The 18,605-nt window shown below is 46.6% G+C and overlaps 1 protein-coding gene across 1 annotated transcript in view; it reads left to right on the top strand.

Annotated features, from left to right (window-relative positions):
• ESYT1 (extended synaptotagmin 1) overlaps positions 1 to 18,605 on the top strand; it is a 481,007-nt gene that overhangs the window by 340,349 nt on the left and 122,053 nt on the right. The window contains exon 23 of the mRNA XM_086963895.1: positions 10,825 to 10,896. Coding sequence (XP_086820021.1) covers positions 10,825 to 10,896 — 72 coding nt within the window. The remainder of the gene's footprint in view (positions 1 to 10,824; positions 10,897 to 18,605) is intronic.

Below are 18,605 nucleotides of genomic sequence, written 5' to 3'. Positions count from 1 at the left end.
TCCACCTAACAAAGTTAGTGGTAATGTTTCCCAATGACGGATATCTGCTCTGAGACGAAGCAAGGGGGGCATACTTTGCGTTCATAAAAGACAGAGGAATCTGACGTGAAATAGATACCTAAATACTGAAAGCCGTCAGTCGCTATGCGGGCTTCAAAACCCGTCTGTAGAAGCAGAGGATCTCCGCTCAACACCTACTCCACGGACTTGTCCCAGTTAATAGTATACCTGGAATATTTCTGAAATAAAGCAAAAATGTGGAGGACATGCCATAGTGAGAAAGGTCTGGCTAGATACAACAGAATGTCGTCGGCGTAAAGGGAAATCCTATTGGACCAATCATGCGACCAATTCAAGTCCCTAATGAGCGGGTCTCCCCTTATCCTGGGGTATCAGGGCCAGGGCAAAGAGCAGGGGCGAAAGCGGGCAACCCTGTCTTGTACCCCTCCCCAGGGCAAAGGAAGCGGAGTGGGTACCATTCACGGAAATCCGTGCCAAGGGATCAGCATAAAGAAAACACACCCAAGACACATACCGCTCAAGTGCGGCGAAAAAAAACAGCCATTATATCATATCGAAGGCCATTTTGGCGTAGAGAGACATAATAATGGAATCTTCTTGTATAGTGGCGGCTCTACCCAGCACTCCATACAACCTTCGGAGGTTCAATGCTGTGTTTTAGTGGGCATAAAGCCCGATTGGTCCGGGTGTATTAGTTTAAGAAGGCATGGAGAGAGGCGCTGCACCTAGAGCTTGGCGAGGATCTTCCCTTGAGGGTCTAATAAAGAGATGGGATGGTAGGAGCTACATTCCTCCGTGGGCTTCCCTTTTTTGAAGATCATTACGATAGTGGCTAGTCGTTGCGTAGCGGGCAACATACCGCAAGCTCGGCTTTCTTCATTCATTCTGACTAAAAAAGGGGCAATAGTTTTAGCATTGGATTTATCTAATTCTGTTGGGAGACCCAGGCCCATTGCTTTATCGTACTGAAGGGAGCCAATGGCCTTGATAACCTCTTCGACTGTAAAATCAGCCTCTAGGCTCTCCACGTCTTGGGCATCCAGAGCCGGTATCGTCAAGGTGGCCAACAATTCTGCTGATTCAACCTGCGTGGCAGACTGCCTCGACGTGTAGACTTGTTTACAGAGTCTGGCGAAGGCACCAGCTATTTCGGTTCTGTCCCTTATCATCCCTCCCTCCTGTCCCACTATCTAGGCCACCCACTTGTTTGCCAGCTCTCTTTTATCCAGCCATGCCACTAGTTTACTGGCCTTATCCCCTGCGTCATAAATAAGATACTGGGTGGTTTGATATTGAGCCTTAGCTGCCTCTTCAGTAACACCTATGCAAATCAGTCTTGACCCTGTGCCTCATGGGAATAGTCCAGACCGAACTGCCAAGCCAGGTCCTCCCTGAACCAGAAACAAGCATCCTGGGACCGGTTTCTGGAATGGCATGGTGAGCAAAAAACAATGGATTTAGGCCTAGATCCCTGTACTGGGGTGAATGTATCACATTGTTCTGAATTCTGTCCATCAATTGTTCTTTAGGTCTCGCCTGTCGATGCGCATGCGCATCGAGCAAGGCGAGAGTATTGCGAGTTATCCACTCTTTATCTGCACTGCAAGGAATCGTGGCGATTCCTTGCAGTGCCCGTGACTTTTAAGGTCAATGCGCATGCGCATTAAGCTTATGCGCATGCGCATTGACCTTAAAAGTCACGGGCGCGTGCATGTCCGTCTTTGTTTACCCGCTCCGCCCCCTTCCCGCCGTCTCGCATTTCCCCCTGCCGCATCAAAGGCTTTCACAGCCGGCCGGCCGGCCATGCTTTCAGTTTCACGACCGGCCGGCCGTGTCAATTACATTTCTCTCCCCGCTCCGCCCCCTGCTGCGGCCGTGTCGCACTTCTCCTCCCCCCCCTCCCCACAGCAATGCCCTCCGTCTTGTTTGTTGCAGTCTGTCTTCCTTTTGTCTCTCCCTATCCCTCTTACTTCACCTCATTCTCTCCCCTTCCCTCTGCCTCGCCATCTCTTCTTTCCCTCTCGATTCCCCGTGTTTCCTCCTTTCCCCCGCCTCACTCTCTTCACTATATGTCTCACTCCTGATGTTATTAGGTTGAAGATATTTCAGTGACATATATATTTTTTAAATATAGCACTGTCCCATCCTCTCTCATCAGCCCTTGTTGTGCAGTTTCTCATTGTTGTTTACCTCACAGTCTAACCCATGGCGTCCGCGCCGTCCCGGCTAAACACAGCAGTGTTAGCGCAAATTCTGCGTTTAATCCTGTTTTATCCGCCCTGCTCCACCTCATTGTCTTGTTGATGACCATTTAAAGGGCGGCGAAGAGGTCTCAGCTTTGCGACGTCACAATAGTGGAATGAAACCATTCACTACATTGAAAAACTGTTCGCAACTATGCCTATAAAATGTAAGGCCCTTTGTACGCAGGATCCGCTAACCCTGTGTAAAGTCTATTCGCTCCCACTAAGTTTATTTATTTTAGTTTACATTTATTTTATGCATTTTTATATAGCGGGACTTTACCTGAAGGTAAGCGCTTCACAATAGGAGCAGTAGTGATACATGAGGAGAACATTAGATAGATAGTAAGTTAGAACATTGCTTTAAATATTCTTTAATACATACCTCTTCCCTGTGATCTAATTTGAAAATGTTGGCTTGCGTGCTATGTTTTATCATGCACACATTAAGTGTGTTAAATTAAAACTTAGTATGTTAGAGTATGTGCCCCCACCTCCCTCCCACCTCCAGCGAAGCCCGCAGTGCCCCCCACCTCTCTCCCACCTCCAGCAAAGCCCGCAGTGCTGCCACCTCCCTCCCACCTCTAGCGAAGCCCGCAGTGCCCCTTCACCTCCCTCCCATCTCCAGCTAACCCACAGTGCCCCCCCCACCTCTCTCCCACCTCCAGCGAAGCCCGCAAGTGCCCTCCCCTCCTCCAGCCATGCCCTTCCACCTCTAGCGATGCTCGCAGTGCCCCCCACCTCCAGCGAAGCCCGCAGTGCCCTCCCCACCTCCAGCCATGCCCTCCCACCTCTAGAGTTGCCCGCAGTGCCCCCCACCTCTCTCCCACCTCCAGCGAAGCCCGCAGTGCCCCCCACCTCCCTCCCACCTCCAGCCATGCCCTCCCACCTCTAGTGATGCCTGCAGTGCCACCCCACGTTCCTCCCACCCCCAGCGAAGCCCGCAGTGCCCCCCCACCTCCCTCCCACCTCTAGCCATGCCCTCCTACCGCCAGCGAAGCCCGCAGTGGCCCCACCTCCCTCGCACCTCCAGCCATGCCCTCCCACCTCAAGCGATGCCGGCAGAGCACCCCCACCTCGCTTCCACCTCCAGCCATGCCCTCCCACCTCTAGCGATGCCCGTAGTGCCCTCCCACCTCACTCCCGCATGGGCCCTTTGGTACTCCTAATGCCCACTCGCCCACCAAGTGCTCTTTCAGAAATTTGCAGAGGGCAGGGTCGTGTGCACTAGTGACACAGGAATATAGTCACACGAGTGCTCAAAAGCGCACAACTACTACAAAAGTTCCATATATATATAAAAAATAGTGCGTTCGAAAGTAGTTTGCTTAGTGGCTTCAACACTCGTTGCTGACATCTGGTGTGGACGGGTTGAATCGTGTAAGGGCCGACTCTGCCTTTTATCCTTCTACGGTTGATAAATTGACATTGGTAGGCAATTACAGCGCGTTGACATCCCAAGGTCTGCAGTATTCTGGAGTTTGTGAAGACGAAAGGTATGAGATTGTACAGTGGAATGCTGAACAGTTTAATGAATTTTTGAGCACCAAGATCTGTATAGGGGTTATATATATAGCCTCTTTGATCATTCTGTGTTTTATTGGGAAATGCGAAGAATATATTTGAAATGTGGCTCTGATTTAAAACTGCCGAGTCCTTACAACGTGAGAGCAAAGGCTGAGTTTCAAATTATAATATCAATAACTCGTCTTTTATATAACACTTCATACCACATTCCTAACGTGTCTAAGCGCTGTTACTGTTACTTAATTAAATGATACTTGTGCACTAGTGACATGGGAATGAAAAGACACGTGAGTGCTCAAAAGTGCACAACTACAATGAAAGTTATATATATAAAAAATAGTGTGTTTCAAAGTAGTTTGCTTAAGTCCCGGGAGGTGGAAACAGCAGGCAGCTGCCATGATTTGTTTCCTTGTGGGAAACATTTCTTCAGCAATCAGTTTACCAGTCCGGCAGGAAGGACTTTGATTACTATCTGTGTCACCATCTTTTGTTAATCTAGGAGCAGGAGCCCCAACCTAAACATTGATTGCTTTTCACCACATGCTTGCTGACACACTTAACACTTTCTCCATGCCGTCTGCACTTTCACTTTCATTTGATTTGCAATGATGGCCGCTGCACACACCATTCTCGGAACGTTGCCCTTGAGCAATGGCAGCCGCTTTTCGATTTTATTTTCTGCGTGCCTTCACTTATGTTTCGCAATGCCCTGCTTTCCTGACACAATGTGATCCGGGCTTTAGGCTTATATTCATTCACAAGGGGGGAGTTGTCCCCAGTTTTCCACTTAGTCAAATACATTTTGAGCGTTTCTTAAGATCGCTCAGGGACATGTAACTGACAACTGTCTCGGGGCTCCGTGTGAAGTAATTAGCTTCAGCTCCAGGAACATGGACACAAAGCTAAGGATCTACTTTGAAGGTATTTTATTTTTGGTACATATAAAGTACACGACTTCAAGAACACCTGTGAAGCCTGGGTTTCCCAGAGAGCAGAACCGGTTCCTCAATTGCATTGCCGAGTTGTGAATCACATTCATATTAAATGATAAGGGTGTAAGCGGAAGTCATACCAGGGTTAATCAATAACAAAAATACACCTAAATATGTTATGACCATTTCCATTAAAATCACTCATACTAAACAAAACGAAATTCACCATGCATACCAAAACAAATATGTTCTATCTATCTATCTATCTATCTATCTATCTATCTATCTATCTATCTATCTATCTATCTATCTATCTATCTATCTATCTATCTATCTATCTATCTATCGCCCTCACTCTATCTATCGCCCTCACTATATGTATCTATTTATCGCCCTCACTCTATCTGTCTGTCTATCTATCGCCCTCCCTCTATCTATCGCCCTCCCTCTATCTATCTATCGCCCTAACTCTATCTGTCTGTCTATCTATCGCCCTAACTCTATCGATTGCCCTCACTCTATCTATCTGTCTATCCATCTATCGCCCTCCCTCTATCCATCTATCGCCCTCCCTCTATCTATCGCCCTCACTCTATCGATTGCCCTTACTCTATCTATCTGTCTATCTATCTATCGCCCTCACTCTATGTATCTATCGCCCTCACTCTATGTATCTATCGCCCTCACTCTATCTATCTATCGCTCTATCTATCGCCCTATCGCTCTATCTATCGCTCTATCACTCTATCTATCGCTCTATCTATCTATCTATCTATCTATCTATCTATCTATCTATCTATCTATCTATCTATCTATCTATCTATCTATCTATCTATCTATCTATCTATCGCTCTATCTATCTATCTATCTATCGCTCTATCTATCTATCTATCTATCTATCTATCTATCTATCTATCTATCTATCTATCTCTATCTATCGCCCTCACTCTATGTATCTATCTATCGCCCTCACTCTATGTATCTATCTATCGCCCTCACTCTATGTATCTATCTATCGCCCTCACTCTATGTATCTATCTATCGCCCTCACTCTATGTATCTATCTAGCGCCCTCACTCTATGTATCTATCTATCGCCCACACTCTATGTATCTATCTATCGCCCTCACTCTATGTATCTATCTATCGCCCTCACTCTATGTATCTATCTATCGCCCTCACTCTATGTATCTATCTATCGCCCTCACTCTATGTATCTATCTATCGCCCTCACTCTATCTATCTATCTATCTATATATCTATCTATCTATCTATCTATCTATCGCCCTCACTCTATGTATCTATCTATCGCCCTCACTCTATGTATCTATCTATCGCCCACACTCTATGTATCTATCTATCGCCCTCACTCTATGTATCTATCTATCGCCCTCACTCTATGTATCTATCTATCGCCCTCACTCTATGTATCTATCTAGCGCCCTCACTCTATGTATCTATCTATCGCACTCACTCTTTGGCCCTCACTCTATCTATCGCCCTCACTATATGTATCTATTTATCGCCCTCACTCTATCGATTGCACCCTCAACCCCTCACCTACCCTCACCCTCAACCCCTCACCCTCACCCTCACTCACCCTCAACACCTCACTCGCCCTCACCCTCACTCACCCTCAACACCTCAACCCCTCACCCTCACTCACCCTCACCCACCCTCACTCACCCTCACTCTCACTCACCCTCAACCCCTCACCCTCACCCACCCTCAACCCCTCACCCTAACTCACTCACCCTAACTCACACTCACCCTAAATCACACTCACCCTCACTCACCCTCACCCTCACTCACCCTCACTCTGACTCACCCTCAACCCCTCACTCACCCTCACCCTCACTCAACCTCACTCTCACTCACCCTCACTCACCCTCAAACCCCTCACCCTCACACAGTGCAATAGGTCTCGGAGCATTTGAGTTAGAGCTTTTACAATTGTTTATGGCTTTTTTTATTTGTAATTCTTTAGCATTGGCTACAGGAAACAAAAATGCTAAAGATTTACAAAAAAACCCATAAACAATTCTAAAAGCACTAACTCTAATGCTGCGAGACCTATTGCATTTCCAATGCTTGTTTTGCATTTGTCACCCTGAGTTAGACGGGTAAGCCCTGACGTGGGTCCAATGCTCTCCATGCCACTGGAGTCGAGCTATCCTGGCTGATGAGGGCTGAAAGCCTGAAACTGGTCCTAGAATGCTTGTTTCTATTCCAAGGAGGACCTGGCCCCATTGGGCGCAGGGTCAAGACTGATTTGCATATGGCTGGGTCCAAACTGGAATGGCATGGTGAGCAAAAAACGATGGATTTAGGCCCAGATCTCTGTACTGGGGTGAATGTATGACATTGTTCTGCAGTCTGTCAATCAATTGTTCTTTTTGCATACATGTGAGAAGCACGATCTGCCCATTGAGAGAAAAGATACTGAAACACATAAAGAGCAATCAGGATTGCTGATAAAAGATCTCCCTTAGCCAGACACTTAAAGGGCAACACAAATTACACCAATTGTCTCAGCTATGATTCCATTGTTCTCAGATTTTCTTCCCTTATCCCGGAGGTGGTCATAGAGAGTTAAGACTTAGACAGCTGAATGCTAAATTGATATCCAAATCGCGTTGTGTGGACTATGGGTTGAAACAAGATAGAGAACTGTGGGCCATATTATCAAGCCCCAGCGATAATTATCGCTAAGCGCACTTAGCGCTAGGATAATTATCGCCGGGTAGCGTGGATTTTTATCACTGAGATAGCGTGCTATTAGCAACGCTTATCTCAGAAGTGATAAAAATCCTCGCGCTAACTGCCAAATGAGAGATTATCGCTGGAAAACCAACGACAATCTCTCGAAGTTTGGCGTTAGCTTGATGATAGGGGGTCACAAACTTAGCCATGATATCCACCTTCCATAGGATAACATGGCTACGTCAGGAAAATACCAGGTGTAAACAAAGCAGCGCTAACCGCGGTTAGCGCTGCTTTTTTTATCACTAACAGGGTTAGCGATATCCTTGATAATAGGAGAAATGTCGCTTAACAACATTTCTCCTATTATTTTTCTCTGGAACGCCCCCTTTGCATCTCATTAGAGATGCAAGGGGAAGCGTAGAGAAAAGGGGTGCTAACATGCAAATTTGCGTGTTAGCACCCTGTTAATAATTATATCTCTGCTTTCTTGGCTTTTAAAGCCAAAAAAGCAGAGATAAATCCCTTGATAATATGCCCCTGTATTACTTCCTGTAAAATAACATTTCAAAGTGTTTGGGGAAATATGTCTCAAATCAGTCATTTCATGAATCAGTAATACATTTTAACACTATGTTTCTTCCTTAGTATATGTGTATCTGTCACCCACTGCTTACATTTCAATGAACCTTTCAACGCACAATTTAATTTAATGTGGATCCTACTGTTTATTTATACAGATATTTATTGCGAGTCGCCTCTGTGCGTTTGAATGACGCTTCACCACCAAACTCATGTTATGCTGTGTTATTCTAAGGCATGATATGGAGTGCTGCTGTATGATTTACTTTATAACTTGTACAGTTTTCCCATAGCCAACTTCTGATTACTTTCTCTTCAGTGTCTCATATTATAAATAAGGAGATCCTCATCATAATTTTCTTCCTTAGGTTGATCATTTTTTCCTTCATTCTGTTACTAGTTTAATATTACACATTTTCTTTAATTCATGGCACTTCCACACCATATTTGTTGTATTTCAGCTTCATAGCTCTTTCTCATACCACACATTTATAAGTTAACATGCAGTTCATTCGAGACAAGTAATCTATCGGCTTTCGTTTTTGACTACCTCATTACTGTTTGGGCCTTTGTAACGCCATTGCTTATCCCGCTGCATTCATACTTCATCCCTGCATGTCATTATTTCCATATTTACATCCGACTTTTGCCTACCATTTACTATTTCTCTTTCACTTAGCTATCCAATATGGCACCCACTTTGCATCTTTCATAGATATTTCATTTTCAGTTTTCATTTTTTTATGCATATATATACTTTTTTAATCTATTACTATTATTTGTTTTTGTAAATAGTTTCGGACTGCCTGAGTAGGTGTAGCAGATTCCCAATAGTCCACAGAACATAGGACAAGTACCACTGAAATATACCATACCCTATGGTTTAATCAGCATCTCTCTCTAACTTAGAACAGTTACCTCTTAGAAACATTGTTGCCATGCATACTAAAAGGCAGGTTGTTTCAAGGTCGTGTGTTTTGTCTGACTTCCTTGAGCATCACATCCAACTAATGATAACTATTAGATGGATTTATTAATGTATTAGCTTTTCATCTTGCGAATACAAGAGGCCAACACGTGCTTCGCAACTCCTATATGGATAAATGTCGCATCATCGGTGCCAAATTTAATTGCTTATACATGTGCTTGTATGCAAAAAAATGTGTTCACTTATTAGACCAGGTATTCTTCTTAGTTCTGTGTATAGCAAATATCTGTTAGTCATAAGAGATCAAATAGAAAACCATATGTTGTCAACATTCATCAACAACTCTCATGAACACCATATAGCTCTGTTAGAATTCTACATCAAAGGGACGTTATAGGCTATATACTGTTGCAATACATATTTGCATGCCCTTGTTTTACAGGGCGGCTCCTGTTGCTTCTCCACAGTTCCTACACAATCAGATTCTGCCTAATGTAAAATATTCTGGCATCATCCTGGCGTGATATGTGCTGCGTAACACTACATATAAAAACATAAACAGATCTCATGTTTTTTCAGTAGTCAAAGTTCAGAAGTGATAACTTTCTCATGAAAGCATAGTCAGTCTGACATTTATGTGTTGCTGTTCCTTAGTTTCGTAGAGTTGTGCCGCTGATATTGCTTCATTTTTTAAGCATACTGAAATCTTGCTAAATTATTTCTCAAATATCTACTGTGAGTTTATTTGATGGCTTTGTCCAATTTTGTGTAGAAATTAAATGATTGCCCTAAGATTAGATCTCTGTGGTTTCCAAGTTTTTGAAGTGGTTCCTGGCTGAGTAACCACCAGTTCCTTAAGTTCTGTTTTCACTGTTTCCACTGTCTTTAAAGATTCTCCACAGGATGTTACACACAGGTGGTTCTCAAAATATTTGTTACAACTATTTGGAATCCTAACACCAGATGCAGACGCTTGTACGCATGTATGCTCTATCCCTGCTACCTCACTGTTGTACAGATTAATATATTCTCTTGATATTGGGGTTCTCTGCATCTTATTTGTGTGTGGTTGTCGGTATGCAATCAAATCGGTGCGTACTCTCTGACGTAATTTAGTTTACTGTCCTTCAAGTCAAAGTAAAGTGAAAAAAGTGCAAAGAAGAATGTGAGATCATGGATTCTGACAGAGCCTCTAGGAGCTAGAAGGAGTAACTAGATTTGGGGCCTGCTGATGGAGGAGAGTGGGTGATCAGGGTAGAGTCCTGAGGGGATTATGTTGGAGATGGAGGGCAGGAGAAGCTGACATGAGTGTGTGGAGTGCTAGAAGAGTCACCGTGCAAGGAGCTTGGTTATTGAGAACTGCACAGAGATAAGTGGAAAGATTCACAGATAGAATTAGAATACCAATTGAGGGGCCTAAAGAGCCATAGGAAATGTGGAGAATGGCATGAGGAAGGGTATTGACAGTGTAGAAGGCAAGGTTTGGAACAGTAGAGTGAGTTTCGGGGATACTAAGTGGGGAATTGCAGCAAGCAACCAGAAAAATAAAAAGGAGGAAAGCTTGCTCACTGCAACCGCATGTGCACACCTTGTTATACTGCATCACATTGAATACATGGAAATCAGCATTGAGTACATTATCAGGTTGGAGTTTTTTCCTTTCCTGTCTGCACCTCTTAAGTTCCACTGTATATGCGTGCTTGATTATCTGTCTATATCCTTAAGCCTCACTGTTTCTATTTTTTGCCTTCATGCCATTTTAGACTATTCTTCCACCGTCTTCTTTCCCTCTTACCCTCATTGTCCTACTTTCATCACAAACTCCTCACATGGTTTTATACAAGATTTAGTGTTTTATTCATTCAGTTTTTTATTTCATTTGAATACAGATGCGCAAGGAGAAGAAACCCCCAAGCCCATTTGCAGAATTGTCTCTGATGAAGCAAAAATTCAAGACCAAGGTATGCTAATGACTTCTATTCCACGTCAGAGTTCAGGCATGTCATCTTATGACATCTACCTGATGATGATTTAGTGTACAGCCATGATCTGCACAAACAGTCTAGATTATAGAAAATGGCCTGGGTTCCGTACTAGCTGTTGCCTCTAAACGACTGTTGCCTCTAAACGGCTGGTGGTGGTGGATGTTTGAGTGGCTTGGCCCGAAATGCACTCTACTGTGGCCCTGCTCTGCTGAAGTGTTGGGTGTGAAAGGAGATGGATTATGTACGAGGCATATGAGCTGCAGAATTCATACTTTTGCATAGATCACCAGTAGATTATGTTCGAGGCATATGAGCTGCAGAATTCATACTTTTGCATAGATCGCCATCTGGTGTTGGGCTCGGATGATTGCAGTTTGGAACCGAAAAAATCAGCACCGACAGGCGATGCCAACCAGGAAGAACTGTTTCAACCAGATCCTATCAATCCGAAACAAAAGATATTGCATGTGGACCCTAAAATAGGCCATTTTGTCAGTCTCCCCACAAACAAGAGGAAATTCGACACCTCACACTCTCCTGAGGTGCCTGTAAAGAAAAGAGACTTTGCAACTTCACCCCTACAGCCCTCTTCTTCTGTTCTTCCTACTAAGCCTTTATCGCCTGAAAAGTCTCTTATACACTCTCCTAGACTGTCTCCACACTCACCACCACCACAGGATGATGATGATGACCTAGGGGACGGGGGTGGACATAATGACCCTTTAGATAACCCTGATGATGACACTACTATAACACATGACACATGGGTGGATTACAATGATCCTGCAGATCCTCCAGACCTTCCTGATCCAGAGGCATACCCAACACGGCCATTTCCCCTAGATGACAACATAGGGTTTAGTCAGATTATTAATAGGGCTGCCCAATATCATCGAGTACAAATGGATTCAGACCCCATGGAGGAAGACTTCCTGGTAGATACTTTTGCCCAGTCACAAAGGACAATACAAACATTGCCCATGCTCAAAGGTTTCATTAAACACGCACCAGACATCTTCACGGACCCTGTCGGGACCAGAATCCTCAATCCTCTAATTGATAAAAAATATAAACCCGCCCCAAATGATCCCACCCACATTAAAGGACAAATCCCTCTAGATTCTTTGGTAGTGTCTAATGCAAGAAAATGTGCCAAAATCTCAAACATCTGGTGATGCTCCACCTCCAGACAAAGAGTCTAAACTACTAGACGCTTCAGACAAACAAGTTGCCTCCCAAGCAGCTAATCACTGGAGGATAGCTAATGCACAAGCACTGCTTGCCAGGCATGATAGGGCTCACTACGATGAGCTTGAAAACCTAATTCAGCATTTGCATGACCAATACAAGGAAAAAACCCATGGTCTGGTCCAGGAGGGCAAGTTAATTACAAATGCATTCATTAAATGTGCCCTCGATGCAGCAGACACCGCATCTAGATCTGTCGACACCAGTGGCTTACTATGCAGACATGCATGGTTGCGCATTTCTGGCTTTAAACAGGAAGTACAAACTACCATCTTGAATCAGCTGTTCGACCAAGAACACCTGTTTGGCCCAGTTGTAGACACAGCTTTAGAAATAATGAAAAAAGATACGGACACTGCAAAATCTATTGGAGCATTACAGTCTACATCAACACGAGGCTCCATTTGTCGCTCCTTTTATAGGGGCGCATCCAAAAACATCAGCACAGACACTCCTTCCTCCTCTTACACAAGCCCCACACAAACATCTCCCAACAGAGGATATTTCAGAGGTGGGTACAGGGGAAATAATAACAAAGGAAGAGGCCGAGGTAACAACAATCGTACCTTTCCAACTACCAAACAATGACTTCCCTCCGCTCCCTCCAGACCATTCCACTCCGGTCGGAGGAAGACTCTCACAGTTCCTACCTGTCTGGGACTCCATCACTACAGACAAGTGGGTAAGACAAATTATCCAGTATGGTTACTGCCTGGAACTTACCGCAACTCCCCCCAACATACCGCCCAAACAGCGTTGCATGTCCACGGAACATCTAACACTCCTCAAACAGGAAGTTCTCTCACTGCTTCGAAAGCATGCAATAGAACCAGTTTCCCTCCAGCATCAAGGGACAGGGGTTTACTCCCTGTACTTTTTAATTCACAAAAAGGACGGTACTCTCAGACCAATACTGGACCTCAGACCTCTCAATTTCTACATACAGTCAGATCACTTTCACATAATCACTCTTCAACAAATCCTTACACTACTTCAACAAGGTGACTTCCTTGCCACTTTAGATCTCAAGGACGCCTACTTCCATATTCCTATACACCCTGCTCACAGGAAATATGTAAGGTTTACTGTGGACGGCCAACACCATCAATTCAAGGTTCTCCCATTCGGAATAACAACAGCACCCAGGGTCTTCACAAAGTGTCTTGCGGTAGTAGCTGCACACTTGTGGAGACAACAGATTCATGGGTTTCCCTACCTGGATGACTGGCTCATAAAAGCCAAGTCACAAAGCCAGTGTGTTCACCACACATGCAAAACAATTTAGCTGCTCCACGACCTGGGGTTTACAATAAACATCACCAAGTCCCATCTACAGCCCTCCTACCTACATCAGTATCTAGGGGCCACAATAGGCACTTCCAAAGCTCTTGAATACCCCAAACCAGCCAGGATAGCAAGTATGCTGACCCTCATCCCAAAATTTCTAACCCAACACTCCCTACTAGCTCGAGTGTTTATGCAGCTCATAGGAATGATGGCCTCTTGCATTTTTATAGTACCTCATGCAAGACTCCAGATGCGTCCTCTACAGGAATGCTTAGCATGTCAGTGGAACCAGGCTCAAGGTCAGCTTTCAGATATGGTGTTGGTGGACAGCCACACACATTGCTCTCTGCAGGCGTGGAACACACAAAACCTTTCCAAGGGGTGGCCGTTCCTAGACCCACTTCCACAAATAGTGCTAACAGCGGACGCATCACTCACCAGATGGGGAGCCCATCTTGTAAACCACACAATTCAGGGCAGGTGGACCACTCAACAAAAAATGCTTCACATCAATCACCTATAATTACTGACAATTTTTCTAGCATTAAAAACATTCCAACTACATCTCATCAACAAGACTGTCCTTGTCCGCATGGACAATATGACAGCAATGTATTATATTCAGAAACAAGGAGGAACACATTGTTTGCAACTTTCTCGACTAGCGCAAAGCATATGGAGATGGGCCATTCCACAAAACATATATCTTCTGGCAGAACATCTCCCAGGAGTACACAATTGCGAATCTTCTAAGTCATCAAACACAGCAGATACAGAAATGGTAACTTCCTCCTCAAGTTCTTCAACCATTTTTCCAAATGTAGGGCCACCCAGACATAGATCTGTTCGCCACATTTGCAAACGCAAGAATGCCCAACCTTTGCTGCCAGGTTTCTACACCTGTTGTCCCAGGGCAATGCGAAATGGATGAACTGGTCAGGCAGATTTGCGTACGCTTTTCCATCACTGCCACTCATTCCGCTAGAGTACACAAGCTCAAACAGCAGTCTCTCAAGATGATCCTAGTTTCTCAAACATGGGCCGGGCAACCATGGTTCACAAGACTCCTGGAACTCTCAATAGTTCCACACCAAAAACTACGACCCTCCCCAAACCTGCTTATGCAGAACCATGGAGAGAAACAGCATCCAGATCCAAATCAACTCAATCTAGCAATCTGGCAACTGAAGTCCTAGAGTTCGGTTACCTCAACCTCCCACCAGACTGTATAAACATTATTAAAGAAGCCAGACGCCCAACTACCAGAGCTTGTTATGCAGCCAAATGGAAAAGATTTGTTATTTACTGCAATAACAACAAAATGGATCTACTAGATGCATCTGAAAGAGACACGTTAGTGATAGATTCCTTACCTTCGAATATCCCGTCCGTTGGCGTCGTATTCGACGAGATGATGTCAGTGGAGCTACTTAGACATGCCCACGCACGCTGACGTCTGTTCTTTCTTTTTCCATGCCAGCAAGCGCAGATCCAGAGAAAGCGGTACCCCATCACTTGTTGACTAAGTAATTTTTTGATATATTTGTGAGTACACTGTATCCTGGTGCATAGGAATGCCTGGTTTCAAGCTTTGCGAGGCCTGTCCGCACACAATGCCGCTGACGAACATGCACCGTGAGTGTCTCTTCTGCCTGGGGCGTGACCACGACACCGAGTTGTGCTCCCACTGCCGGGCCATGGCCTCAAAAACGTTGTAGGAGTGGTCCCGTAAGTGGCTGGAGGCCTGGGAGTCAGCCCCACGTCGTTCCAGGCCCTGATTCCGTGGGAGGTCGAGTGCCCGGTCGCGGAGCAAGCACCATCATTCGAAGTCTTCACACTAGGAGTCAGGTAAGGCGAAGCACAAAAAGTCGAAGAAGCGTCGCCACTCTTCGTCCTCCCCTCGCCGGTCACTATACGCTATGGTCTTGATACCGCTGATTCGCTGGGTAGGGCGATTTCCACAACGGTGGCGCTACACCGCCATGCGTGGTTGAGGACGACTGTTTTTTCTGCAGATGTCCTGAATACTTTGATGGACATGCCCTTCGATGGCACTCACCTTTTTGGTGATAAGGCGGATTCCACGTTGGAGCTTTTCAAGGACTCTCGAGTCACGGCCAAGTCCTTAGGCCTTTCAGACACACGTACTGCTTCCGCTTCTAACTTTCGTTCCTTTCGAAGCTCCGGTAGGGGCATACAAACAAGTTCATTTCAGAACAAGCCTGCGCAGCAACAGTCCCAGCGCAGTCGCAGATGTGGGGCTCGCAGAGGTGGGTCACTGGGCCAGGGTGCAGGCCAGACAACCAACATCCCCGCTGCCAGTGCCTCCACACCTTCCTAGTCCGGTGTTTCAGGCCCACCAGACGCCAGTGGGTGGCAGGATTCATCATCTTCTCCCCCCACTGGCACACCATAACATCAGACAGGTGGGTTCTGGAGATTGTCCGAAGGGGCTACCCCCTTCCCTTCGAGTCTACCCCCCAGCCATTCCACCGCATGTCGGGGGATCATTTGGCACTTCTCAAGCAGGAAGTTACTGCCCTCTTGGCCAAGGGGGCCATCAAGCGTGTTCCGATGCTAGAAGTATGTTGTGGTTGTTACTCCCACTACTTCTTGGTTCCGAAGAAGGACAAAGGTCTACGTCCCATCTTAGACCTTCGGAACGTAAATCGCTTCCTCCGAAAGGAGAAGTTCAAGATGCTCACTCTGGCTCAGGTCTTGTCTGCTCTCGACCCACAAGACTGGACCTGCAGGACTCTTATTTTCATATTCCCGTCCTGCCGGCCCATCAGCGTTACCTGCGGTTCATGGTGGGCCAGGAGCATTTTTAGTTCACTGTGCTCACCTTTGGCCTTACAAGCGCCCCTCGGGTGTTCACGAAAGTGATAGCGGTGGTTGCAGCTCATCTGCGCAGATAAGGGGTTTCAGTCTTCTCCTATCTCGACGACTGGTTGTTCAAGGCGTGCTCGCCCCAGACAGTCGTCTCCCACCTCCAGACTACAGCCGACCTCCTGCATTTGCTGGGGTTTACCATCAACATGCCGAAGTCGTACCTGGTTCCCTCCCAGACGCTCCTCTTCATTGAAGCGGTTCTGGACACGGCACAGTTTCGGGTTTATCCTCCCGAACAGCGAGTCCAGGACATTCGGGCTATGATTCCGATCTTTAAGCCCTTGTCCTGGGTTTCGGTCGGGATGACTTTGAGGCTGCTGGGACTCATGGCCTCCTGCATCCTGCTGACCAACCATGCCAGGTGGCATATGCGGGCTCTGCAGTGGGACCTGAAGTTCCAGTGGGTACAGCATCAGGGAAACCTGTCCGATTACGTCCAGATCTCTGAGGGCACTGCACAGCAATTGCAGTGGTGGCTCATGAATCCGCATTGGGTCAGCGGCAGATCCCTCTCCTTTCCCCAACCTGTAAACACAGCGGTGAGGGACGCTTCCTTCCTGGGATGGGGTGGCCACATGGAGGAGGCGGAGATCAGAGGCCTCTGGTTTCCAGCGGAGTCCCGACTTCATATCAACCTTCTGGAGCTTCGGGCAATCCTAGCACTGAAGGCATTCCTTCCTTCTGTCAGCGGGAAGGTAGTGCAGGTGCTCACGGCCACACCACCGCCTTGTGGTATTGCAACAAACAGGGCGGTGTGGGCTTGTGGACCCTATCTCAGGAGGCTCTGCGCCTCTGAACATGGCTGGAACGGGACGGCATTTCCTTGACGGTTCAACACCTGATGGGATCTTTGCACGCCAGGGGGGACGAGTTCAGCGCAGGTGTCTGATGGATCACGAATGGTGTCTTCACTCAGCGGTGGCGTAAGGTCTCTTTCAACAGTGGGGAGAGCCTTGGTTAGATCTATTCGCCACATGAGAGAATGCTGCAATGTCCGCAGTTCTGCACGTTGGAATTTCCAAGGCGACACTCGCTCGGCGACGCTTTTCGTCGTGAGTGGAGCTGGGGTCTGTTGTTCGCCTTTCCGCATATACCTCTTCTACCCAGACTGCTGACGAAAATCAGGCACCACCGGGCCCAAGTCATCCTTGTGGCTCCGGACTGAGCTCGAAGAGTTTGGTATCCTGAGCTACTCAGTATGAGCCTGGATCCCCCGATCCAACTGCCTCTGCGGGAGGATCTTCTGTCGCAGCAGCAGGGGACGCTTCTCCACCCGAACCTGTCCAGCCTCCACCTACATGCGTGGAGATTGTACGGCGACAGTTGATTCCATTTGACTTGCTCCCGAAGTCTGTGATGTCATACTGGCAGCCAGGCGTCCCTCCACTAAATCGGGGTACGCCTGCAGGTGGAACAAATTTGTGGCATGGTGCACAGCCAAGACTGGGGATCCCCTTTCTGTCCCTCTCTCTGAGGTTCTTTTGTTCCCTCTGTCCCTGGCCCGGGAGGGCTCGGCTCTGGGCACAATCAAGGGCTATCTTTCAGCCATTTCAGCCTTTCTGAGGCTTCCAGACCAGCCTTCCCTTTTCAAGTCCCCTGTTGTACAGAGATTCCTAAAAGGCATTACGCATATGTTCCCTCCTGTTCCTTTCGTAATGCCTCAGTGGGACTTGAATCTTGTTTTGACTTATCTCATGTGCGCTCCCTTTGAGCCACTTCAAAATTGTCCTTTACGTCTTTTGACTTTCAAAACTGCCTTCTTGGTGGCTATCACCTCTGCCAGGAGAGTGAGTGAGCTTCAGGCTCTTTCTTGTAAGCCTCTCTTGCTGTCGGTTCATCCGGACAAGGTTGTGCTTCACACTCGTCCTTCCTTCTTGCCAAAGGTTGTCACTGCCATCCACATCGGGCAGACTATCACCTTGCCCACTTTCTTTCCGCCTCCCCACCCCTCCAGAGAGGAAGAGAGGCTCCACCATCTGGACCCAAAATGTGTGCTTTCATTTGACCTGAATCGCACACAACAGTTCCGGGTGGATGAACTGCTCTTTGTTGGCTACCCAGGCGCCAAGAAAAACCGGGCGGTTCACAAGAGGACTATCTCCCGCTGGGTCATCTTGTGTATCAAGTCCTGTTATTCTATGGCTAAAAAGGAACCTCCGGTGGGGCTGTGTGCCCATTCTACCAGGGCCACTGCAAAACATCTGTTAGGCTGCCACGTGGGCTTCGCTGCACACTTTTACAAAGCATTATTGCCTTGA

This window comes from Lissotriton vulgaris, chromosome 1_1, assembly GCF_964263255.1.
Source record: "Lissotriton vulgaris chromosome 1_1, aLisVul1.2, whole genome shotgun sequence".
Lineage (NCBI taxonomy): Eukaryota > Metazoa > Chordata > Amphibia > Caudata > Salamandridae > Lissotriton > Lissotriton vulgaris.
This window is presented reverse-complemented; position numbering and strand designations above follow the sequence as displayed.